This window comes from Aulonocara sp. 'chitande type north' Nkhata Bay, linkage group LG22 (genome assembly GCF_057382095.1).
Source record: "Aulonocara sp. 'chitande type north' Nkhata Bay isolate Kocher_YH1m ecotype deep benthic linkage group LG22, A_spYH_male_GT1.1, whole genome shotgun sequence".
Classification (NCBI taxonomy): Eukaryota; Metazoa; Chordata; class Actinopteri; order Cichliformes; family Cichlidae; genus Aulonocara; species Aulonocara sp. 'chitande type north' Nkhata Bay.
Genome location: NC_141364.1, coordinates 17,628,432 through 17,653,495, shown reverse-complemented (window position 1 = coordinate 17,653,495; position 25,064 = coordinate 17,628,432). Strand labels below are relative to the sequence as shown.

The 25,064-nt window shown below is 39.9% G+C and overlaps 4 protein-coding genes across 5 annotated transcripts; 2 read left to right on the top strand and 2 right to left on the bottom strand.

Annotated features, from left to right (window-relative positions):
* Positions 1–1,495: 1,495 nt before the first annotated feature.
* On the bottom strand, positions 1,496–4,537 carry rpl30 (ribosomal protein L30). The gene is made up of 5 exons (XM_086280944.1): positions 4,433–4,537; positions 4,268–4,316; positions 3,665–3,810; positions 2,382–2,512; positions 1,496–1,587 (listed from the first exon to the last, which is right to left on the bottom strand). Exons 2-5 carry the CDS (start codon positions 4,286–4,288, stop codon positions 1,535–1,537), a joined length of 351 nt encoding a protein of 116 aa, XP_086137070.1. The 5' UTR covers positions 4,289–4,316; positions 4,433–4,537; the 3' UTR covers positions 1,496–1,534.
* A 1,173-nt stretch (positions 4,538–5,710) lies between these two features.
* LOC147303973 (uncharacterized) lies at positions 5,711–13,385 on the top strand. Of its 2 annotated transcripts, XM_086279566.1 has the most exons (5): positions 5,711–5,863; positions 5,991–6,087; positions 8,751–9,029; positions 12,414–12,467; positions 12,566–13,384. In XM_086279566.1, exons 2-5 carry the CDS (start codon positions 5,997–5,999, stop codon positions 12,577–12,579), a joined length of 438 nt encoding a protein of 145 aa, XP_086135692.1. In that variant the 5' UTR covers positions 5,711–5,863; positions 5,991–5,996; the 3' UTR covers positions 12,580–13,384. The 2 variants fall into 2 exon arrangements, with proteins under 2 accessions (XP_086135692.1, XP_086135693.1); XM_086279567.1 differs by lacking the exon at positions 5,711–5,863 and having other exon boundaries at positions 5,985–6,087; positions 12,566–13,385.
* LOC147303971 (uncharacterized) lies at positions 13,165–25,004 on the bottom strand. The gene is made up of 8 exons (XM_086279569.1): positions 19,303–25,004; positions 19,044–19,134; positions 18,323–18,410; positions 17,603–17,644; positions 17,405–17,446; positions 17,048–17,090; positions 14,351–14,406; positions 13,165–13,898 (listed from the first exon to the last, which is right to left on the bottom strand). Exons 1-8 carry the CDS (start codon positions 19,304–19,306, stop codon positions 13,812–13,814), a joined length of 453 nt encoding a protein of 150 aa, XP_086135695.1. The 5' UTR covers positions 19,307–25,004; the 3' UTR covers positions 13,165–13,811.
* Positions 21,316–24,831, top strand: LOC147303972 (uncharacterized). Its single transcript, XM_086279563.1, has one exon. It carries the CDS (start codon positions 22,290–22,292, stop codon positions 23,811–23,813), a length of 1,524 nt encoding a protein of 507 aa, XP_086135689.1. The 5' UTR covers positions 21,316–22,289; the 3' UTR covers positions 23,814–24,831.
* Positions 25,005–25,064: the final 60 nt, after the last annotated feature.

The window sequence follows — 25,064 nt, the reverse complement described above, 5'->3', positions numbered from 1 at the left end:
CGTGCCATTAGAGCCCTCTTGCTCGCTGATGCTCACCATTCAGAGTGCTAGAGGTCAAAACCAGACCTGTGAATTGAATTCTGATTTTAATGGGGAGCCTTGATCAGCAGAGGTGTGATGTCTCAGTCCTCAGTGAAACCCATGGATGTCTCACTTTGAAAGGCATCTTTACTAGTCTGCTGCATTCAAGGCTCGAACCAGAGCCAGTTTTTATTAAGCCCTGGCTGCTGGGGATGTAAGATATGTGTGGGGGTTACCAGCATTTTTAAAATTATTATGATCAATGCTAAACACATATGGTGATGTTAAAGTTTAAAATCACTAAGTTGGTCCATGCACATTTCCATTGTTTTAAGAAAGATTTGGATACTTTGTTAAAATCTCATTTTTAATGTGCCGTTTTCTAAAAATAGGTCTATGGGAGATAAACCCAGTGTGCTCAGAGCCTTAAGATCACATCACATGGTCATCCTCAGATTGTTTTCTCTGCTCCTCAGGCAAACTTTTCTTTATTCTGTCATATGTAAGGCCCCCTGTCTATCTGCCATTGCTCTGAATTGTTCATGTTTCCCTGAGTGGTTCTCTCTCAGATGAAATCCTGAGAGCAGGCTTCTCCTTTTTAATACAACTGATGCAACTGCTACAATTTAGGGCACCAAAAAAATAAAAAAGGCCCGAGTCAGCCTCAGTCTGACGTGCATCAGCAGTTAAACATGAAAGGATTAATCAGCTTTATCCACCCACGCTACCAAACTGCCCTTCAGCAAGGCATCCGCTACAGCAGAGGATTTTTGTGGCCACGCCGTGACCTCTGTAGAAGTAAAAAGCTACACAAAAACTCCACAGCCTCATGGATTGGTTAACACCAGTTATGCGTTTCAGTGACTGCCGGGAGCCCTGCTACATGTGAACTCACAGCATACAAGACTTGTCCAACACACTGACGTTACACAAGCGCTGAGAAATGATGCTGCTCATCACCTACACTTGTTCATGCCGGTTAAAATCTCCAGATGAGTTACATAAAAGATTACATCGACAATATTAATCTGAGGCTTTTAAAGAGTGACTGACAACCAGGAGGGTAAATTTATTAAGTCTGCATTTAGAGAAGGGGTTTATTTTAAAAATCAAGTCAGCTATGTTTACAAGAGACCTGCACCACTTTGTTTTTGGTTCTAGCATTGAAGATCCAGAGGACATCAACTTTATGTGTAACAAATGTAGCCAACACCTTTTAAAGCTTTTAATGCCTGTGACTGAAGTGTCCTTACTCAAATACAGTCACAGTGCAGCACACAGTCATCCCGAAGCTTTATGTAAGTGACGGGGAAACAAAATAAAATGGCATAATTTTGACTGTGTGATAAATGGTCAGATCCTGGTGGTTTATGAGGTGACAATCCTATGAAGAAAGACCTCTTTAAACAGCTTCCTGTAACTGTCTACACAGGAGAGAAAAGGTTACAGCAATCAGAAATGAAAAGACAGCAGCTTCTTTCTGTTAACACCAACTTTATTTATAACAACAGATCTACTGAGCAGGCTGCTGCTGTTCCGGCATGCTCCTGATGATGTCAGAATCGCCTGAAGAGGAAAAGAGGAGCAGAGTCAGAGTCACTGCCACATATACAAAGACGCACACTTATACCGCCTGAAGAAATGCTGCATGTCTTTAAATGCCCCACACAAATAAAACAATAATGACATTGTGAGGATAAATGTTGCCACTGGAAGATCTCTATATAAACTGACTGTAAAGTGCTGGCAGTTCAACTAAAAGCTCTGACTAGCATTCATCTAGCAAACCACTAGTCCTGAGTGGGACTAGTGACAGCATCTGCCTCTAACAGGCTCAAGAGAGGAGGGGGGGAGGTTGTCAATCTACTCCCCAGGGAAGTCCACCATATCAGTGTCAGATCTGTCACTTTTGAGATATTTACTGTCATTTTAAAGCTTGTTTTGAATGTTATGTTGATTCATGGATTATGGTCATTTGTCCCAGTGGCTTTTCAAACTAAGAACAGGGTGCTAAAACAAAGACCTAAAAACAATCATTCCCTCCTGGCTACTCTCCATATTATGTGTTAAATGCTGTCCCTCTAGTACTTGTTAACTAAGATAGTTACATCTGGAACGTTTAATATCTCCTAGGGAACTAAAATATTGTTTTGGCTGAAATTCTTTTAGATTTATGTTTGTGAACTCGCCGCCCACAAATCAATTTAACTTGCAGGCAGTGATGCACACCAGCTGGTGCCTCAAACATCCCACTGGGCTTTTTTAACACTTTCTCCCACAGCGTATATAACATCTAATTCCTGTGGAGGTTAAGAAGTGGTTCAGTGAAGATAGGTTTCACAACAAAAATGAGTACTCACCAGGGTCGATGATAGCCAGTGTGCACACCCTGTAGTATTTGCCGCAGGCTGTGCCCAACTCGATGTTGTTTCCACTGTAGTGGTGGACACCAGTCTTGGCCAGCATAGCATAGTATTCAATCTCAGATTTCCTGGACAGGTAATAAAGGTAAATGTGAGCCAAACGCACATGTGGTCAAATACTGCAACAAAGGGTAAAGCTGACACAAGACAATTTAAAATATAAAGAAACAAGTGCAGATAAGTACAGCCATAGATCCTTCTAACACTTGATTATACTGACTGTAGAGAAGTTTCTGCACATTGTTTTTTTGAGTTAACCACTTTATAATCAACATTTAGATGAAATTTGTTAAAATTGTAATGAATATCTCAGCATCTTCTACAAATCAATATTGGAGACAATTAGTGTACAATAAATAGCAGAGATCCCAAACTTTTCTGAATTATGACTGGCATCTGCTAGCTGTATCACATGAGTATGATTACATCAAACATGTAGCTGTCCTTACCTACTGAAAATTAAGTTTACACATGTATACTTTTGTGCCTCTGCACTAAAAGACAGCGCAACAAGTACAACCTTCCAACCTGCACAGAAATTACAAGGATGGGACCAACTATCTGATAGACCACCTGCCTCACGCCTGCATCCAAGCAACGTACGTTAAACCAAACACACACAAACGGAAAACGTATCACCACCTTCACAGGAAGATAATAGATATGAAAATCCAAACAACTGGGGTGTATAATTTCTAAATAACCTCTCCATGTGTGACGATGTTTGTGTAAAATTTTGTTCAGAGTGGCAATGGAGGCAGGGTACATACAGACATATATACATACACTATGATCAATGCAGTAAGATTTAGAGAAAGTGTTGATAATTGGTCATTTACTTTGCAGGTACACAGATTCTTACTATTGAAAATTAGTTGAACTATTTTTGTTTTTGCTCATTATTACGCCATCTTTGAACATTTAGCCTGAATAATACTGATGTGAAACAACAAACAATAGAAACATTCACTGGTGAATGTCGTCTTATTCACTAGCACATATGTAGCAGCTCAATAAGGTAATACCAATTTATGTTTGCATCAGTGCCCTCCCATTAATTAACCTCACTTCACTTAAAAAATTTTTTTAAAATAATAAAGAAATAAAGAATTCCTTTTATTGTTAAACTTGTCATAGTTCTTTGTAGCACACTGAATCCCTTTCAATTCCTTAGCTAAAATAGTGTATAGAAAAATATATTTAGGAAAGTCTTAATATACCTGAGAGCTGGGCAGTTGTTGGCCAGGATAACCAACTTGGCTTTTCCCTGACGGATCATCTTCTGGGACTGTTTGTAGCCCAGGACGTATTTTCCGCTTTTCATCACCAGCTGGAGACGGGAGTTGATGGACTCCATAGACTTTTTCTGAACACAGACACACACATATATCAAAATCTGAAGTCGGTGACAGTACAGGAGCTACACACCTCTCACACTCCACTACATATCGAATATAATAAATATGATAACTATAATAGGACACATAAAAAGCGCACACATTTAAACATGTTTTAACTTTATATTAAAGGGGGAAGGGTCCACGTTGCTGTCGTCATTTTCTATTAGATTTTATGAATTAGCATTAGCTCTACTGCCGGTACAGTTAAACATGAACTAAACGGGCGGCCACTAATAAACACTGTCATAACAATCAAGTATTTCATAAGATTTAAAGCAGCAAAAAATCAACACTAAGTGACACTGAGTAGAAATATCAAGTTTTAAGCGGAGTACTACAGCGCTAGCTAGCAGGCCCCGGCAGTTACACGTCTCCACGTGAAGCCTGGCCGTGCAGTAGCGCGTGCACTCCGGCCTCGCTCACCGTCTTCTTTGCGGCCACCATGTTTGCGGTTTAGTCCGGACCGGCCAACCTGCGGGCAGAAGGAGGATAGCAGAGGACTGTCGTTAAAGAGTGGGTCACAGCAAAATGTGAAAATGTGGCGAAAATCATATTTATTTTATAAATAAAACTCGGAGCTCGTCTTACTGTGAGTTAACTCCAATATGGCCTCGGAGAGAAAGGAAGTCCCATGGTGCACTGCGCTCGTATCACTTCGGCGAGCATGCGCAGAACAGGACTGGGCAGGCGGCTAAGGGTCGTTTTCAGATACTTCTGCAGTGAGATATATAGTGGACAAACGCGTCTATTTGAAACATTTTACTTAGCCTTTTACTAAAAAATTAATTAATTAAACAATATGTTATAGCTAAACTTAAGCAAATCTGTGGTGTTTTACATTAAAAAAATGTGTATTATGGTAGTCTTTAGTATGCCTAAATATTAAAAGCAATACATAAATGGATTCATGCAACTAAATGTCATTTGCATAATATAATAAATAATAACTCAGAAGATTAACTATTTTTAATCAGTGTTAAAAAGCGATGTGTTGTTTAAAGATTGTACTTTACCACTTCCGAACGGTTGTGCTTTTATTTTGAAATTCGCTGCAGCGATCTAACTGAGTCCTCTTCACCCAGTGTCCTACTTTTAATGTAATTAGGCTGCTTTAAGTCGATTTTTAGTATCAAATCAATCATCGATTATTAGTTTGGTTTGTTATGAATATTTTCTATACTTCTGACAATCAAATGGTGAATGGAATCTTTTTAACTCCGTAATTTGCCTCGAGTTCATTGAGTTCAGTGCCATCTTCATGTTTAAAAACTAAATGCTGACATTGCTCCCCCAACTCTGGAATAGCTTGCCACACCTCATAAGAACTTCAACAATTAAAAAAATTAAATCGGCTCTTAAGACCAACATATTTTCAGTTGCTTTTGGTCAAGTCTGAGGTCCCGCGTGGATTGGTCACACAAATGTTTTCTATTATTTTGACTGTTTTTATATATATATGTTTTTTGTTATTATTTTTTAATTATCCATTTTATTATGTTGTCTGTTTATGCAAATGTAATTATACAATTAGGCTCTTGAGACCTGAATTACAGATGTGTGCGCCTGTTAAGCATTTTGGGTCAAAGACCGTCTGCTATATAATTAAAATGATCATGACTTAAATTCTAATATTACAGTTAAGCAAGCTAATTAATATAAAAAATGACAAACTCAAGGCTAAATTAAATATTTTGTAAGCTATACCAGCATTAGGGCTATTTACTATTGATGTTTGCTCAGTGGCACGTCGGCAGTAGAGCTATTTGTTGGTGTGGCGAGAGCGTCGCGCTTCACTTTCCCCGCCCCAAGAGGTGGCCTTTGCGCTCTGTCTGAATAATGTATTTTCGTCCCTGAGCCAGCCTCAGGGAAACAGCCTAAGTTACAGTACACAACAAAAGCCAACATTTCACCTGCGTGCCCAACTGGAGACCTGCAACCACAACACAACAACCTGAAGTCGTTTACTGCAGGAAATGTGCGTAATTACGCACGGAACTGAAGGAATTTAGCGACCAGACGGTGCGTTTAGGCTGTCCTCCGAGGGTTTCTCATTTTACAGAAGCGATATATATGCACGACGTCATCAGTGCAGGCACAGTCAGTCCTCACCTCTTAACTTTGAGCTCACAGTCCTCTGTGTGCACAGGGCAGGATGGGATGCTCCACCAGTACCCAAACTTCAGCGGTAGATACGACTCGACCAAGCGCTAAGCTCGAGGAGAGCAACGGAGCCAGCACTACAGGTGAGACAAAGAAAGAAAAAAACAAAAAGAACAAAAAACATTTATACTTGTAAAGTATATGATATTAAATAAAGGTAGTGAGATTTCTGAAAACATAAACATCTGTCCAGTCGGGAGATATGTGCCATTCACTGCAAGTATCTTGCAAGTGGACAAATTTGATATTGTTTTATTTTGTCACAGTAAATATGTGAGAGTTTGACTGGAAACAAAGCTCTCATCCAAAAACAACGACATCATATAGTTAAAAAATAACTTTGCATCTGTTTCTAAACTTACTTTCTATTGAATTCAGATTTGTTATTCAAAAAGGGTTTGATTAACAAATTTATATGGTTATTTTCATTCAGTCAACACAGTAAATAACTTTCTAACATGCTGGTAGGAATGTTGCATCATCCCTTTAATTATACTGAAGTGAGCACTGTTCTGATAAGGACTTGGTCTAAATGCAAATGTACAGCATCTGATGTCTTTATTTTTAATGAGGCAGAGCTCCACTGTGACAGGATGGGAAAGTTTATTGTCATTATTTAACGGTGGTTCCTGGCTCTGTCCTCTCTTCGAGAGAGACGGGGGCACGAAAGCAGATTTAGTGACAGTCTACAGTTTCATTAGGAAATGGAGAAGCCACTCTGGACGCTCCTTTGTTGTAGTAGGTCAGCGATGGCCCCGGCTGTGGTGCGTTTCAAGATTAAAAAAAATATGTTCAATTTTTTTTAAGTGTCATTTTTTACAAAACTTTTGATGCATTTGAATGGTGGAAATGTGAGTGTGCAGTTCTGCAGGCTTAAGCATTGTTTGACATAAGTGAAAGAAAAACTGGTAAAAGATTCACTAAGTGAGACCACCTCTGAGCAAGTGTCTCTTTGCACTCATTACAGGCTGCTTACTGCCCTGAAAGCATGGAGACACATACACAGAAGTCAGTACTTTCATGGACTTAGCTGATAAACCACTGACCCTGTTAAAGTGACAAGGAGAAATTTGCATGGAATTAAACAGCTCATTCCTGTTTGTGACTCCCGCCTGTGCTCTGGAAATAGTGTCTTAGAGGTCACATGGAAATCCATCAGGATGTTTTCTTAAGTTTGCATGTGCCTGACTCGTTTCACTGAAAGTCACTTGTCACTCCCAACAGAGGAGGAGGAGGAAAAGTTTGTTGATTTAAAGACAAGTTATTTCAGTGCAGACAGACATGGCAAAAAATGAACAGAGGATCTAGTCTAGAATTAGGCTTGATCAGTTTATCCATCTACATCCAGGATATATTTGTATTGTTACTTGTTACAGTTATTTGATATCTCTCTTGCTGCATTGAGCATGTGTATGACAAAAGAATTTCCCTCGGGATAAATAAAGTTCTTTTTATCTTATCTTATCTTATCTTTTACATGCAGTCTATGTGGGCTTTATTGGTCCCCTTAAATCAGCAGCCTTCATTCAACTTTTCCAATTATGACCCAAAATCACAAAGACAGCATGTAGAATAATGTTTTCTGAAGTTTTATGTTGTCGTCACTGCTCCTTCGTGACACCTGTTTCAAGAAGTAATTTGCTTCTTCGCCAAGCTTCGAGGAGCTTTGAGAATATTAAAAGTTGAGAGTTAAGACTTTTGTGATCCATGCAAATACCTGCAATGCAAATTCTTCCGAAAAAAGTCAACAGGGAAGTGATGCACCCTGTCACGCAGCAACCTGTTTATAGAACTGTGCTGTTTGAGTATTTAAGTGTTTATTAACCTCAGTAATAGAAACATTAACTTCCTGTCAGGCTCCTTTTATGTGTGAGCATTGGTTCTTCGTGCTGTGTTTTGTTTTGTTTTTGCTTCTTATACTTTAGCCCTGTGTTTTAGAAGCAGTGCATGGATTCTCAGCTCTTCCTGCTTCCATGGTTTGCATTCAAACATTCACAGTCAAAAATAAATAGAATTAGTTATCCACTGTTGGATGATGTTAATAGAATATTTGTGGCCTAACATGGGCCGGTCACAGATGAACTCTTCCCTCTGGTTTTGGATAAGTGACCTGTGATGCCATCATGGAGGGAAAACAAGCAAAAAATAAACTGAGGCAAAGGAAACACAATATTGATCCTACCAGAGTATCACTCAGGAATGCTTGTTCTTAGCAGATATGCTTCGTTTTTTAGATCTCTATATTCCACCGTGTCCTCAAATGACTTCTTTTGAATTGGTAAATTAAACTTAACTCAAGGTCCACTGATTTCAACGATCTGTGAGGTGAAACAGAAAGCTTTATAGAAAAATACTATGAGTGTTTAAAATCAATTTCAGCTAAAGGAGCACTGAAAATTATCCGCAGAACCTGATCACCATTGGTAACCAAAAGTGAAAATGACCCTGGTGTCAAACTGTGCTATACGAGGCTGTGGCTCACAGTCACTGCTCGGGACTTTCACTCTTATTGTACATATATGATATAAACAGAGTTTTTTGTCAACATTGTATCATATTTTCACTAATATTGATAATATAAATACCTTATAATATGTCTGGCTTTAAGTGAAAGCCATTATTACTGTGTTTAAACTATATATCTACTGTAATCTATATTGCAGCTGTAATCTATAAAACTAGCTGTTCATATTATCCAAATAAACGGCCTGAATGAATGTTTGCTCATGCTTTTTTCTGCTAACAGGAGCGGCCAATGAAAATGGGAATGTAGCTGAGGACAGTGAAACTATTCCAGACCAGACACCTGCTGAGGGAAGCGATGCCAAGCCTGGAGATGAGCCTGCTGAAGAGCCTGCTGTGACAGCCGCGTCTGCAGACACCACAGCTGCAACTCCACCAGCAGCAGAAGAGTCTCAGGATGCAGCCAGCAGCCCGCCCGCTGAGACTTCAGCAGCAGCAGGAGACAGCACCGCTGAGACAGCAGCAAGCTCCTCAGAGGCTGAAGCTCCTGCCCCAGAGCCAGGTAGGCGGGAGTCACAAACAGGAATGAGGTTAAATACTCACAAAAGGCCTTTTACTACATATATTCTTAGAATCTGTAATGTTTTAATGTTTTATTTTGAATTCTTCTGCACATGACAACACCACTGTATCTTCAGTCTGAGCTTATAAACATGCACATTATAAATGCTCGTTGTAATTCATGCAAAGGTGAACATTTATGGGAATCGCTGCTCACATCCTCGTGAAACGTATCAGGCAGACAAGGACAAGAACCTGTGTGTGCGTGCATAAGTTGGGTTACTTAAAATGACACTTCAGAACATTTGGAGTGGAAGATTTTCTCTCTTGACACCTCTTGAACAAGTTACCACAGTAGTCGCATAATTAATGTGTCCAAACAAGTGATGGATAAAATGTACAACAGTAACCTGAGCGGTGCTATTCCACCTCAACATGGGATGCCGCAGTACAAAGGTACGTAATGTCTCTTCCGTTTTTAGTTCCTCCGCAACTGTAGTAACTACGCAGTATCCAACAACACACTGGCATGACTTTGGCCTCTAATGAACACACCGGGGTGGCCACAAGAATGCGTTTCCAGGTCACACCTATGATCAGTACCTATTAAAGGATCTGTCTGCATATTGCACAAGCTTAACTGATCAGGTTAAATTTTCGTATGAATTCTTTTAATTACACGCTTTTGTGTAGTCGTGGATTAGACTACTTGTTGAAGTTTCACTGACTGAAACACACACAAAGCGTGATGTTGTTGAGGGTTTACCTTGTAAAATGTAACATTTATTAAAACCTGGCAGCTGTCACTAAAGGGATTTGACATTTTGATAGAGGATAAAAAATAGCTGATAGCTTTTGTTTGGCCAAAAGCATTGAGGATATTTGTGTGATTTAAACTTGGAAATAAAGCATTTGTTGTGTTTGCTTTGCCTCCCAGCCCTCTGCTGTGAGTAGGACTCTAAATTAGAAATTTCTGCTGTAACTTCCAAGACAGCACCTCAGCAGGCTCTTCAGACCTGCATTGTGATAATAGCTCTGCATGCCTGTCCGCCAGCGATCATCTATACATGGAAGCGCTCTGTAGGAAGCTGCATGACAAGAGCAGCATTGCACTCACTGCTATCACAAAGTTACTTAGTGATGCAAATGACGAGCAGGTAGCAAATGATGATGAGGTCAACTTCATTTTCCTCTTTGTCTGATGCAAAGTGTTCATTGCAGTAAAGCGGGCCGAGCAGGGTGGCAGGTTAAACATCAAACACCAAACTTTTTAGAGGTTTTAGCTTCTATGAGACTCGATGCTGCTGTAGTGGGCGAAATTAAGTGAATGTTGCTTATTTATAAAAATGTATTCTTGTGTCTTCAGTCTAAGATCTGTGATGATTCTTGGAGTAATTTTTAGCCACAAAATAGAAGCATGAATGCCCATGTCTCAGAGCAATGCTGAAAAACTGTTTTATGCATGTGCTACTTTCAGACTTGACTATTGGATTTCCTTTTCCTTATCAGGTTTTCCTAAAATTTCCCTGAAAAGCCTCCAGTTGATCCAAAACACTGCAGTGAGAGCGCTAACAGGGACTAGAAAGAGAGAGCATGTTTTTCCCATATTGGCTTTTTTTCACTGGCTCCCTTTTTAATCCAGACTTGAATTTAAAACCTGTCTCCTCACATGCAAAATCATGAATAATCAGGCCCCATCAAATGTTAAAGACCTCACTTTGTTCTCCGCCTGCTGGCTTACTTGTGTTTAATAGAGTTTCCTAGAGCTGTCAGGGTTTAGGAGACAGATAGTCGCTCTACTTTTAAAATTAATTTTAAAAATTTCCCTTGTGATAAAGTTTATTCTTAGACTTACATTCATAGTCCTAGACTATAGTGATATTTTTACAATTCAGATTGTCTAAACACTCTGACGGTAACTGGAAAGAGAGAGAATATTAGCGTCTCCAGATCCAAAGCACTGATTGCTTAGTCCCCATCATGACTATAGACCTCATACAGCCATATTATCCCAACAGAGCACTTTGCTCTCAGACTGTAGGCTTCCTAGAGTTTCCAAAAGTGGAATAAAAATTGTACAAAAAATATTCATGAAGTAATGCTACCATAAAATCTTCATGGATGTGTCTCACAGATTAACTGTTCATCATTTAATCATTATAGTTAGAAAATCATGATCTTCACCCCCTGCGCCATCCAACTTCACTCACTTTGAGTTCAAATATGGCCACAGCCCTGTGTAGAGATGCTGGATGGAGCATGTGTTTGTGTTGCCAACACTTTGTTGTCACTGTGGTATCATTAAGATGCAATCTGAGTCCACATAGAAACTAGAGCGTTCCAACACATATAGGGCTTCCACCAGCGACGAGCGATGTCGGGACGGCTGAGCCTCCACGCCTCCATTTCACAGCCAGTGGAGAGAGAGGATCGAGTGTCACATAAGCAGAGCTGACAGAGCGGCTCGTCCACCTCTGACGCAGCTACAGGTTGTTTTTAAGGAACGACTTGCTGGAAATCTGCTATTCCTAGTTCTGCAATATAAGTTTTAACACCTTCAGATTAAAGGTGTTTGCATGGAGATTAATTTCCTTTTCTGTTTGGGAGGGAGGCTTTAGTTCAAGTTCATGCAAAATCTGCACTTCAGACTACAACAATACTTTGGGAGTGTGCTGTAACACAGTCAGATGTTTTGTTTGTTTGCATGCAAACATGCTAACACTTCAACTCGGTTCTGGTTATTGTGTTCATTATGCTGCAAGCTGGAAATCTGACAGGATTAGAGTGCTAAAACATTTGAAAGGGGGTGATTTATGTTCAGTTTTTCTAGCTCTATGTTTATATTTTTAACTCTAAACTACAATAGCTTAGCACGTCTTAGTCTGTCGCAAGGTCAGTTACTACATGTCTTCCTCCCAGTTTTCCTTTCTTCTTTCCACTGTCCAGTCAAAATATGGGCTTTAAATAAATATATTTTAAAAATGTAATCATAAGGCAACCGAGAATGCTGGCAGCAAGTATCCTAACAGTCCATCGAGCTGTTTCACATTTCTGACTTGGTGAAAGAGACAAAATACCTCAAACCTGGAAAAATACACTCATCTTTGTTCTTCTGCTTGAGCCCACCACACCTGGACAGGTGGCCAGTCTGTCATAGGGCTAATAAACCTCACATAACATAACCTGATACCTTAAACAAACTGATCTAAAATGTGTGTGTGTGGTGCAGTAACACTGGGGACAAGTGTTTTCAGGAGAGTTTGTACCAGCTGTGTGGACAGAGGAGGACAGTAGTGTTTGGTCAGCACCTAAAGGCCAAAATAAGAAGAACACAGCTTAAATATGACGGCTTGTTCATGTCTTAATTTGCTGTCTTTCTAAACAGAAAAAGGGGATGCCGGAGCGACTGACTCAGAGCCCAAAACAGACGAGACACCTGGTGAGCATCCCGGCAGCTTCCTCTTTATGTCACATGATCCACAAATTGGTATTTGAACTCTTCCAATATGCGTCCTCCTCTCTGCGTTTCTTTTCCAGCTCCCAGTGAGTGACGTGCGACATGACCGACTGCACAGAGGAGTTTATCTGCACGCATGAGTGAAAGTATGTCCGTGTGTGTGTGTGTGTGTGTGTATGAGAAAGAAAGACATTGTCTTGTTGCCAAGATCCAGACCCCGTGGAAACCACTTTGAGTCCAGGTGCTCAGTCACCACTGTGCCTTCTTCCTCCTCCTGGATGTCTGCAGTCTCTCCTCTTTGACTGTGAATAGAGTTCAACAGCACTTAGGTTTCTTTATCTGTAACAGGTAGTAAACAGCTGAGAGAAGCTTAGATTACTATTTATTATCTGTAATGAAATAGCACCATAAACTGTATGTCCTTAACTTATTCTTGAAACCTAAGAGTTTGTTTCTGTGAAAACGAAAGCCAAAGTATATTAGATATTAGAAGATATTATATTTCTTTTTTGGGGGGTGAGGGGTAGCTAGCTTTGATTTTATTATCATATTTAAAGTAGGCGTAAATCTAAGAGGGTTTTTTCCTGATGTGTCATGATTTTTAGTATTCCCAAAAATCTGTAATTAGCAATAAGCTGTTGAAAAATTAAAAAGATCTTAAAATAAAACCGAGTACACATATTCTCTGTGTTTTAATTCGATGCAGGATGAAAGCAAACATGTCACACTGTGATACAGCATTTTTTTTTTTTTTAATGAGTGAAATTATCAAACCAGAAGCCAAGAGGAGGTTCAGATGATGTTGGGGCTTTTCCATCTGAGTGTCCAGTCCCACTGGATCCCTACTCTTTGTTTAATGAGCAGCCTCTGAGGTGTTAACAACTGAATGTGTGGACATCTATGAATGTCCACACAGTCTCCAACATTTCTGTGGACTTTGTTTACTTATAATTTTGGGTGTAATGAAAAAAACGCGTCAAATTTTTCCAGCAAAATTCCCTCCGCAACGGCGAATTCGTTGTACTGTGTTGTATTTCACACATACTAACCCATCCCTTCTCTGTTATGGTCAGTTCAGCTTCCCATTTCTTTTTAAGGTAAAAGGTTGTATCCTGTCTATCTTCTTCTAATGATCTGTAGAAGATGGAAATTGCTTTGAATTGTTCATAGCAATTGTTTACTAGTTACAACTCAATGTTGCTCTGTTGTAAATTTAAATATTGAAAGACTGAAAAAGACTTTGGTGAAATTCAGCGTGGCTCTTCAGGTGTTCTCTGGAAATACAATCAGGCTTCCACACTGAATCTATAATGACACTTGGTGGCGCTACAGCTTGTTAATGATGCGGCCGGCTAGTCTGGAGTCAGAGAGAGGACCGAGAACAACAATTGCCTCAATTTCCACCAGCCCACCCTGAGGAGAAAAGGAGGAGACGCAGATTGAGGCAAAATATGAAATGATTCCCCGCACAGCTGTTTCCCTGGCGTTTAATGTAAATTTAACCCAAACTGAACAAACAGTGGAAAAACAGGACTGAACATGAGGAAAATACGAGTTTAGCTTATACAATTTGACCGAATCCAAAAACGGCATTTGCAGTACATTTACTCATTTGTCCAAATAGCAGCAGAGTCTCCGCTGTGTGACAGTGTAAGCAAATTAAGTCCGGAAAACATGATTAATAGTTTAATTTGTGGTTTAAAATAAAATGCAAATCCCTCCTTTTTCAACCTTTCCGTTTCTGATCAGCATAAAAATGAAATTCATGACATCATCCATATGTGCACAGTAGCAGTGACTTTAAAGTGGGTGTGACATAATGTAATACAGTGCTAAAGGTGTGTAAAGCTGTGGTTAACACTCACTCTGGGGAGAGCAGCGACTTGGTAGGCAGCTCTGGCAGGAAAGTTACTGCTGAAAACTGGGGAGGGAAAACATTTTCATTAGATTTGCATGCATTTGCAGAACCACGGTGAAGTTATTCACTTCCATCAGTGAACCCAACTATGAATCTCAATTTGAATGGTTCATTTCAGCTTCTAATAATATGAAAGGCTTTATTTATGAGTGGTTAGATTATTTACCCATGTATTATAGATAAGCAATAAAACAACAAGCACAGGTGCTTTGCAGCTGCTGGGAAGAAAGTTCCTTTGGCTGGTGTATAGCAGCAGCTGAGGATGGCTAACACACACACACACACACACACACAACCTGGAAAGGCACTTTTTTTTCTTAACTTAAGATTTATTACTCATTATTAAAGCTTAAATGCAATTTACAATAAGCAAAACCAGCATCTACAGCTTAAGACATTTTAAAACAAGGTAATAATGCGCTGCCAGTATTGCAGCTGCATTTAGTGGGGGGTCAGCCATTATTCATTTATACACCAGCTTTCACTTATAGAAGGAGTTATAGTTGTGTGAAGGTTCACTCTGTACACGTGCTCTTAACCGGATGTCCTTTAAACCAGTGTTTATAAAGCCTGACTTTAGAGGATCAAAGTTTTAGTGAAACGTCTCCTCACCAGGGTCAGGGAAAGTAACCTGCCTGTGGTTTAGGTGGCAGTGCGAGAGAGAAAGGTGGGAGTTAACATCCATTGCAGCAATGCCTGCTGGGAGAGGTTCGGTTACACTTGTGTGCCTGCACAGTGGTGTCTATTTACAGCTCTCTGGGTGCCGGAGCTTCCATTACACCTGACTGTTATGATCGGCGAGGAGGATGTCATCAGGAAGAATTACACACTTTTAAAATTTTATTTAAAATATGCACTCACTGGCCACTTTATTAGGCACATCTTTTCAACCGCTTGTTAATGCAAATATCAAAATCAGCCCATCAGCAACTGAACTTAGGGATGTAGACACGATCGAGACGACCTGCTGAAGTTCACACTGAGCTTTCACAAACTGCTTTTCCACCAAGGTATGCTGAAGAGGATCTCTGAACCTGGGCTACAGCAGCAGAAGACCACACTCTGGGTGTCAGTCAGTCAAAAACAGGAAACTAAAGCTAGGACTTGCACCAGCTCACGAACATCCTGCCTTATATGATTAAGGCTTCTGCTGCTAGTGTTGGTGTAATGGTTTGGGGGGAAATGTCTGTGAAGGTTCTCAGTCATCCGGGTCATCGTAGTCAAAGGAGCTTGCAAAGAAAAGCGTCTGGACTTCTTTAAGTTGCTTGAAGACGTTTCACCTCTCATCCAAGAAGCTTCTTCAGTTCGGTTTGGGGGGAATTTTCTTGGCTTGCTTTGGGCCTTTTTAGTGCAAAGTGGCCACAGGATATTGTTTTTTTCCTCCATTAGATCACTGATAGGCTCCAGATAATTTTATTATATGTATTAGGGACAGTAACAGCATATTAGTATTCCTGTAACACACGCCGGGCTTCATAAATAGGAATGTGTAAACATGTCCACAAATAAAAACAATTTGAGGTGAGTTTCAGTTTATTCCTCTGATCATTTTCACAATAAAAGTCCTCTGAAAGAATCATTCATCATCTGTTTTACTTCCTCATTCCACAAACTCTGGGAGACATTAACTGACTTCCTCAAAGGTCCTTAAGCAGGCCACACACACACACACAGAGGAGGGAATTCACTTCCTCACTTTTAAGAGCAGCCTCCTTAATCATAGCCTCATTTCCATAGTAACGCACCAGGACGCAGAACAACCCACCGATCTATCTAAAACACTCAGCACTCTGTAATTCAGCAGAAAGTCTCACACTGACCTGAAAATGGACCACAATGAGCTCTTATATAATTTAAATAGAATAACTGGCCACTGATTTGAGGAAAGCTCTGACCATCTTGGCTCAAAGCTGCCCCCTTGTGGCTACTTTCATGAAGAAGTGCATGCAGCGCAGTTTTTTAAGGCTTCATTAAGACTCCAAATTAATAAAGAGGCTTTTTTAACTACCACGTGACAGCATGAAATAAAGGGAAATCCTGCCATGTGTGTGAGACCTGTATGCAAGGCCAGCTGTCATAAGAAAGCAGACCACAAATCTACTACACATGTTCATTCATAAATTCCTATAACATCTCTATTTTTCTGGCTTGGATCCTCAACCCGTTGATAGGCAGCTCTGAACACCACATCCAGAACACCTTGGATTTTGTTGAGAAGGTGAGAGATGTCATTATGGAGGCAGATGAAACAATGGTCTTGTACAATGTTACATCTCTCTTCACTTGCATCCCAGTCATGGAGGCGTTGGAGGTAGTTCGTAAGAGATTACAGGATGATTCCAACCTCAACAACAGGAACACTCTCAGCATCGACCAAGTGTGTTTGCTTTTGGAACAATGGGTCAGTTCCACAGGCAGAAACATGGGTGTGCCATGGGTTCCCCAGTTTCACTCATTGTGGCCAATTTGTACATGGAAAAGGTGGAAAAGAGGGCTTTGTTTTCCTACCATGGAAACACCACCAAGTCATTGGTTCAGGTATGTGGATGACACCTGGGTGAAAATCAAATCTCAGGACGTACATCAATTCACGCCATCACATTAACTCGGGAGTCACACAGAAAATGTATGCTTGACGACTCACCGCCAGTCCCTGTAGAACTCCCGGTCTCCAAACTGCAGCAGCTCTGCCACAAAGTTCAGAGAGGAATGTCAAAACCAACAGAAGAATATATTAGATGGATAGAAACCTGGGAGGAGGCAGCCAGGGGGAGGATTAGAAAAGGAGAGAGGAAAAGGTGTCTAGGTTGGTAAGGTTGAACTACTGTTGCTTAACAAATGTAACTCTTGAGACAGTATAAATCTCACTTCAAAAATGTTAAAACAATACAAAAAACAACAGGCAACAACACCAGAATCAAGGGATTAAGTCAAGTATTTAATTTAGAACAAGTCTGACGTATAAATGAAAAAGTCTCTGATGTGCAGTCTTGATACTCACAGCTTTCAGCAGCTGCTCCACCATCCTAGAAAGATCAATTTCCTTTAAGAAGTAACAAATAAAAGGATACCTTTTCTTTATAAGCCAAATCTAAATATGTTTGAAGGCCGCTCCAGTTTCAGGCAAATATTTCTTGACTCTTGCTTTATTCCTGGAGCCACTGTGAGTGATGCAGTTAGTGTCTCTGTGTTTACACACCTGGAACAGTTTCATTGAGTTCTGAACACTTGGGATCCTCCACTGGAAGACACAGACTTAGGTCAATTTTTTTTGCTGAGTATATTTTTCACAATATACTCAAAGAAGTAAAATGTTCTAACTCGGCATATCACAATTTCAGATTTTCACTAAAGAATCTTAGAGAATGACAGATACACAATATTCAACTACAAAAAACAAACTATAAGTCAAATCTAAATATATTTATTGCAGGCAGCATTTTGAGGCTCAAAGGTTTCAGCATGTGGTAATGAAGCAGAATGGCAACGGCTATACGGGGCATATAGGAGACATTGGTGTTAACTGCTGACCCGTTGGACTGTGCCACAATTGCACCTCAAAAAACACAGGCAGAGGAATAAGGACAACAATTTAAATTTCAAGTATCATTTAATTTTAATTTGTTCATTATGGTGTATTAAAATGAATCCACAGTGATATAACTACAGATCCAACTTTGATCCATGATCAATTGAAATAGCTCCAGCTTACAAACACAAGGAGTTGTACATGTTAGTATGCCACCACTAGATGGCAGTACAGTGAGTATTGAGGCAGAAGGAAAGACTAACAAGGACTGTCCAGACCTGTAAGATTTAGCTGAATGAGGGTCTTACTTTCTAAATCTTATGCAGTTTTGGAAGCCACGCTGGTGTACATTTTCATTTCTGCGTGGACATGTACTGAGGTTTAACTCACCAGCATGACAACACACCAGTTGAGGATCCCTATGTAGTTGCTGTAGCCGCTGGCTGAGCTCAAGAGAGACTCCTGTAGATCTTGACATCTGCAGAGAAGCACACAGTCGGAACGTTCACCGATGAATTTTAGAATATAATCAAACGATATCCACTCTTTCCTGTCTCACTCTTTTACAGTATCCTATCTCTGGTTTTGCCTTCTTTCTGTTTCTGGTGTTTATTTTCCTTCTCCTGAGCCTGCAGCCGATCTCTTTCACCTGTTCATTCTTTTTATACATTCAAACACTAATACAGACACAGTCGGGGCTTTAAGTCCATGGTTTAAAACAGATGTGAAAGAAAAATCATGATTATTGCATAAATGTCTTTTTGCCTTTACAGAACATTAACAGAAAAGTTTGTATTTCTTTCTAACTTAAAGTCTTAGAAGACAGGAGCAGCCAGACAATTTTCACACGTTTGTATCTTGTTTAAACACCCTCAAAGTTCAAACCTTCCTAGAAAAATAGGTGCAGTATTATAGAATGAAAACAAAGATCAAACCCTGTTTTCAGGTCCAGAACATGGGAATAGAACAGCTGCGAGATAATTCAACATCAATGGTAGCTTACGGAAGTAGAGGAAGCAAGAAGAATGAATTGAGTAAAGTTTGATTTGTCTGACTGTTTTCTTTCACTTAGTGTGCCTTATAATGGTCCGAAAAATACGGTAACTTCTACCTTCTTTTAGTATGTCCAGAAGTCCAACTTTTTGTGCTATGGTTACCATCTTCCTCTGCCTTTTGGGTTGTTGTGTTTGCTGGGGAGAAAACTTACAAACATACAGTACAGCACTTCAGAGTCACACTGGTAACAATCAAAGATTTATGTAAATTTGACAAGCTGAACGTATTCTGTACTGTATCACAAAATCATGAGGATGTGTGCTAGTCTTCCAGCACCACACAGTATTGAGGAGCAAATATCAGTCAGTGTATACCCATGATAGAGCGCAGTCCAGCCACATTAAACCAGTCAAAATACCAAACGAGGCCAACAGTGGCTCAATAAAGCCATTCTCCACAAGGACTTTCCATGAAGTTCGTCTTGGATCGCCAAGCGAAGAAGAATCAAACCAGCCAAGAGCAGATGAAGTGGATGAAGGTGAAGCAGGGCAGCACGGAGGCGAAAAGAGCGAGGGCAGTGAGGCGAAAAGAGATGAGAACAAGGTTCTCAAAAAGTAGATGACTGATGAGGTTATGTTCTGGTTTTCTTTGTCAGGCAGGAAGGAGCCCAGCGGGCGATGGTAGGTCATCACAGTGAAGGCGATAGCCAAGGCCGAGCCGACGGCTTTTTGAACTGAGGGAGAACGAGAGGCAGAGTTAGAACAAGAAAAGAGAAATGTTGTGAAGTGTGACACTCCACATAAAGCCAAACCAGCAGACTTTTAATGTATCATAACTTTGGCATATTTACAGAAATTTTAGGTTCATGTTGTGAATATATTGACCATTGAAGTACAAAAAACATAAAGAGAAAATGATCTAAATAACCTAGCCTAATGGTTGTGTGATGTATCAGTGAATAAAAATATCAACTGTAAACATAATTAACTGGCACATAGGTGTGGAAACTGACTGAAATTGTCTGTGGAGATTAACAGTAATTTTAAAAAAGAGCTAAATTTGTGCTGGGCTAAGATATTTAGATCATTTTCTCCTTCTTTGTGTTGGTAAAATGATCAGGGGAGCTACTGGAATTTTGCTTGACCACGTTTTTAAGAGAAGCCATAGTTACCTGTTCTTTCATAATATAGTCTGTTTCAGTTTAAGCGTTGTTTTCAATAAATTGTATGCTCAAAAAAAGCTTTATCTCAATCCCATTGCTTCTTGTTGCATGTTGAAGCTCTACTTGGAATCTTGTTAAGATAAAACCATGTTAAATATATATTGGTTTGCCAAGTGATCTTAAACGTTTGATAGGGGCTGTACACTGGCATTCAATTCTCTGTATAGAGAACACCGGTTAGCTAATGGTGTCGTCCAGTAGCCTAGCACTAGCAAAAAAAAACAGGAAGCCAAAAGATAAATTCATGTATGAAATCCAAATAAAATATGTATAATGCTTACCGTCTATTAAAAAAATGTAATATAAGATTAGAATAGTGTTTATTTGTCTGCTTATTTATAAGGAACTCCATTAGCTTCCACAACAGTGGTTGCTAGTCTTCCTGGGGCCTAAACCATCAAATACAATCAATTAAAATATTACACAATAAAGTGGATGCAAAATATCCACAATTTGGCTCTTACATCCACAGTGAGAGTTTACAGTTTTTAAAATAGAAGCATATAAATATCAATAACACTGAGGCAAAACACACCAATAATGTTGTTTAGATATTCTACTTTCCATGTTCCAGATCCCCAGAATTGATATTTTCACCGAATGGTCTTTTCTGTCTGCCAGTGTGTCATGCAGATTTCAAGATTAATAAGCTCTGACACTCAACCTGACAAAGTGTGAATTTGCCAAGGCCACTGTAACATACTTGAGCAGGGAAGTGGGACGTGGTCAGGTGCGGCCCCTTAGCGCCAAAGTGGTGGCGATTAATGAATATCCCACACCTAAATAAAGGACTTGAACTGTGCAGATTCCTGGTAGGTTATTACAGGAACTTCTGCAAAAACTTCTCCTCCATAGTCCAGCCATTAACTGATCTACTTAGTCCAAAAGTGGATTTTATATGAAAGTGCAAAATTCCTCCTCTGCCACACTCCTGGCTGTAATCTAAAGCACAGCGTTAACATAACTTTATGGCAGTTCAGGTACTACCATAAACAAGGTATAGCGTCACATCAGCAGTGACAACATCAGTGACATCGCTTCACGTCCTTTATAAGATTTTTTTTCCTGATGTGTCATGATTTTTAGTATTCCCCAAAATCCGTAATTAGTAATAAGCTGTTGAAAAATAAAAAGATCACCTTAAAAAAAACTTAGTACACATATTCTCTGTGTTTTAATTTGATGCAGGATGAAAGCAAACATGTCACACTGATGTGTTACAGCATTTTTCTTTTTTTAAATGAGTGAAGTTATCAAACCAGAAGCCAAGAGGCTTGATGTTGTGTCCAGTCCTACTGGATCCCTACTGTCTGTTTAACGAGCAGGCTGTGAAGTGTTAACAACTCAATGTTGCTCTTTTTTTTGGCACCTGTTAGATGTTTAGTAATGATGCTGGATTCGTGATTCCTTGCAAGCTTTGTTTACTATGTAACTGAGAGACATTAGATGCAAGCAGCTTGACTCCCGGGGGCGGGTCTAGCGTTAGACGTTTTCTCACTGGCTGCGTGCGCAGAGTATTACTTTGAACAGGAATAGGAAACAAGCATTAATGAACAATACTAATCAGATGTTCTACAGCACCTGAAACATTTGAACAAGCTAAACAAACACTGGATGACTGAATAAAATTAGCACTAAATCTGGTACTTGAACACAGTGAAATCTCTTCATTTCTAACATATTTATGGCTGTGATGAACACGCAGCGCTCTGAAAATGGGCTTAGGTTAAATTTAGAAGAGGGATGAATTAAAATTAAAAAAAAAAACAAAAACATATTTCAAATTAATGTATGAATTTAACTGACAAATTCTGAGAGCCTGTGGGCGGGACCTATTTTCAATGGGCGGGACCTATTTTCAAACATCAAAGCAAAGAGAATCAGGCCATGACATCACAGTCACCAAAATTCTATAAATAGGGGTGAAACAGCACACTGGTCAAGCACGTTTCTTACTTACAGTCACGAGCGATTCACCAGACGAACTTTTGTTCTGCTACAGCCAACTTCAAACCCTGATTGACATCTGAATATCGAATTCACATCTGAATATCGAATTCACATCTGAATATCGAATTCACATTTGAATATCTTATTTAGTGTAACACGCTAAATTTGTTTCAAAGTTAAATATCAAAAATGAGCAATCAGGAAGGAAAACCAGAATTTGTCTTCACTCTGCCAAAGAGTGCACTCGACAACCTCATGCAGGTTAGGAAAGCCTTGCAAAACTCTCTGACTGAAAACAAACTTTTAAAAGAGGGTGAAAGTAGAGCCAGACAGCAAATCAAACAGATGATGACTCAAATTTCAAACATGCGCACCAAGCTGGAGCTGTATGAGAACCAAGCTGCAGGAGTCACTGACGAATCAGTGTCGCGCAAACCGCAGGTGAGCAGCGCCACCAAAGAAAAAGAGGAACAGACGTGTTCAGATCAGGAAAAGGTCAGCAACCTTGACCTTGAGATGAACCGTCTGAAAGAGCAGCTTCAGCAGAGGGACAACGAAATCCTGATGCTGAAACAGGAGAAGGACACTCTGTCTGCCAAGTTCACGCAGCTCCAGAAACATGAAAGAAATCTGAAAGAAACTATGGGGAATGCTCTGTGGAAAGAACAAACACTGAGAGAGAATCTGGAGCAGGAGAAAAAAGTCCTGGAGGAACAAATTAAGAAACTCCTGGAAGAACAGAAAGTGGTGAATGACACAAAAGAAGAAGTCAAAGAGGCCATCACAAAATGTCAGGATGCAGAGAAAGAACAGAAAGAACTGGAGGAGGACAAGAAAGCTCTGCAGCCACAGAGTGAGGACTCCAGCGAGATTAAAGAAAGTCAGGCAGAGACAAACATACCAGAAATGCAGACAGAACTGGACACGCAGAGAATAGAATTAGTAGAGTCTCAGACTGAAACACAGGAGACGGCAACCCCACAGTCGTCCTCATCTGATTGTCTGAGTGGGGAAAAGTTGTGTGTCAACAAAGTGATTGAGTTGGTGGTTTCACAGGCCATAGAACAAGTCTCCACTAAATACAAGCTCTTCACAGAGCGCCTCACTGCTGACTGCATCAGCGATCGCCTGATTGAAAAAATTTGGCCTGAAATTGAGCTGAAACATTTGGATCTATCCCCCAAATGTCTGAAAAACATAGACAAGGCCATTCTCAAGGATCTTTGCAAAAGACACTACTGCAAGGGAAAATATCTGATTTTCAATCTGAGGGAACAGCTTGATAGTATTACTGTCCCAACCTTCACCAAACACCTGTTGGCATTACCAACAAGAGTACTTAGTGTCTCTAAAAACAGGGAAGAGTACCAGGAGGCTGTGAAAAATGTCACCAAAGATCTGGTAATGCACGCTATGAAGGGAGAAAATGAGGCAGCTACATGGAATGCAGGAACATCAGAGTTTATTGTACAGAGGCTTTCCCACAAGATCTGGAACAAAATTTTGTCCAAAAGCTACAAAATGTCCATGGAAAACATTGAACAACTCGGCCTGAAAGTATCCAATGATCTCCGTGAAAAGTGGCCTTCTCCAATACTGTTAATGAGGTCAAGCAACCCAGTGGTTGACGAAGCGGTCGTCAGCATATTCAAAAAACATGCCAAGCTGAGGAGCCAAAATGTCATCTTGAGGGTTTTCTCATGTGCACGTTAAAATTGAACTGAAACGTGCACGTGATTATGTTACAAAACTCTTAAACTGGCGTCAAATATTCTTTTAATTCAGCAACCTAAATTACATTTTAAAACCCCAACTTCCTTCCCTCATCACTAACTGGCCGAGGCAGATGGCCACCCCCATCTCAGAGCCTGGTTCTGCCGGAGGTTTCTCTCTTTTAAAAGTGAGTTTTTCCTTCCCACTGTCGCCAATGTGCTTGCTCTAGGGGGTTAGTTTTTGTGCATTATTGTAGGGTCTTCACCTTACAATAAAAAGCACCATGAGGGAAGTGTTGTTGGGGCTTGGCGCTGTTTCTTATCTCAAAATGTCCAATTACAACAGGACATTTTACGTTAAGAAACAGCGTCAAACCACAAATTAAAATAAAAAAATAAAATAAAAAACAACAACTGTGACTTTGTGCTTTGTTTCATTTGCTGTAAATTTGCTAAGAATGTAATATAAGATTAGAATAGTGTTTATCTGTCTGCTTATTTATAAGGAACTCCATTAGCTTCCACAACAGTGGTTGCTAGTCTTCCTGGGGCCTAAGCCATCAAATACAATCAATTAAAATATTACACAATAAAGTGGATGCAAAATATCCACAATTTGGCTCTTACATCCACAGTGAGAGTTTACAGTTTTTAAAATAGAAGCATATAAATATCAATAACACTGAGGCAAAACACACCAATAATGTTGTTTAGATATTCTACTTTCCATGTTCCAGATCCCCAGAATTGATATTTTCACCGAATGGTCTTTTCTGTCTGCCAGTGTGTCATGCAGATTTCAAGATTAATAAGCTCTGACACTCAACCTGACAAAGTGTGAATTTGCCAAGGCCACTGTAACATACTTGAGCAGGGAAGTGGGACGTGGTCAGGTGCGGCCCCTTAGCGCCAAAGTGGTGGCGATTAATGAATATCCCACACCTAAATAAAGGACTTGAACTGTGCAGATTCCTGGTAGGTTATTACAGGAACTTCTGCAAAAACTTCTCCTCCATAGTCCAGCCAATAACTGATCTACTTAGTCCAAAAGTGGATTTTATATGAAAGTGCAAAATTCCTCCTCTGCCACACTCCTGGCTGTAATCTAAAGCACAGCGTTAACATAACTTTATGGCAGTTCAGGTACTACCATAAACAAGGTATAGCGTCACATCAGCAGTGACAACATCAGTGACATCGCTTCACGTCCTTTATAAGATTTTTTTTCCTGATGTGTCATGATTTTTAGTAT

What these genes read in the sequence shown, in the direction of transcription:
- rpl30 (XM_086280944.1), bottom strand. Translation starts at nt 4,288, where the DNA reads ATGGTGGCCGCAAAGAAGACG. An exon ending in AACAACTGCCCAGCTCTCAG is followed by an intron (nt 2,513 to 3,664) that starts GTATATTAAGAC and finishes TTACCTGTCCAG; the next exon opens with GAAATCTGAGATTGAATACT. An exon ending in ACTGGCTATCATCGACCCTG is followed by an intron (nt 1,588 to 2,381) that starts GTGAGTACTCAT and finishes TTTCCTCTTCAG; the next exon opens with GCGATTCTGACATCATCAGG.
- LOC147303973 (XM_086279567.1), top strand. Translation starts at nt 5,997, where the DNA reads ATGGGATGCTCCACCAGTACCCAAACTTCAGCGGTAGATACGACTCGA. An exon ending in CAACGGAGCCAGCACTACAG is followed by an intron (nt 6,088 to 8,750) that starts GTGAGACAAAGA and finishes TTCTGCTAACAG; the next exon opens with GAGCGGCCAATGAAAATGGG. An exon ending in AGCTCCTGCCCCAGAGCCAG is followed by an intron (nt 9,030 to 12,413) that starts GTAGGCGGGAGT and finishes CTTTCTAAACAG; the next exon opens with AAAAAGGGGATGCCGGAGCG.
- LOC147303971 (XM_086279569.1), bottom strand. An exon ending in ACTGGTGTGTTGTCATGCTG is followed by an intron (nt 17,645 to 18,322) that starts GTGAGTTAAACC and finishes TGTGTCTTCCAG; the next exon opens with TGGAGGATCCCAAGTGTTCA. An exon ending in ACTCAATGAAACTGTTCCAG is followed by an intron (nt 17,447 to 17,602) that starts GTGTGTAAACAC and finishes TACTTCTTAAAG; the next exon opens with GAAATTGATCTTTCTAGGAT.
- LOC147303972 (XM_086279563.1), top strand. Translation starts at nt 22,290, where the DNA reads ATGAGCAATCAGGAAGGAAAACCAGAATTTGTCTTCACTCTGCCAAAG.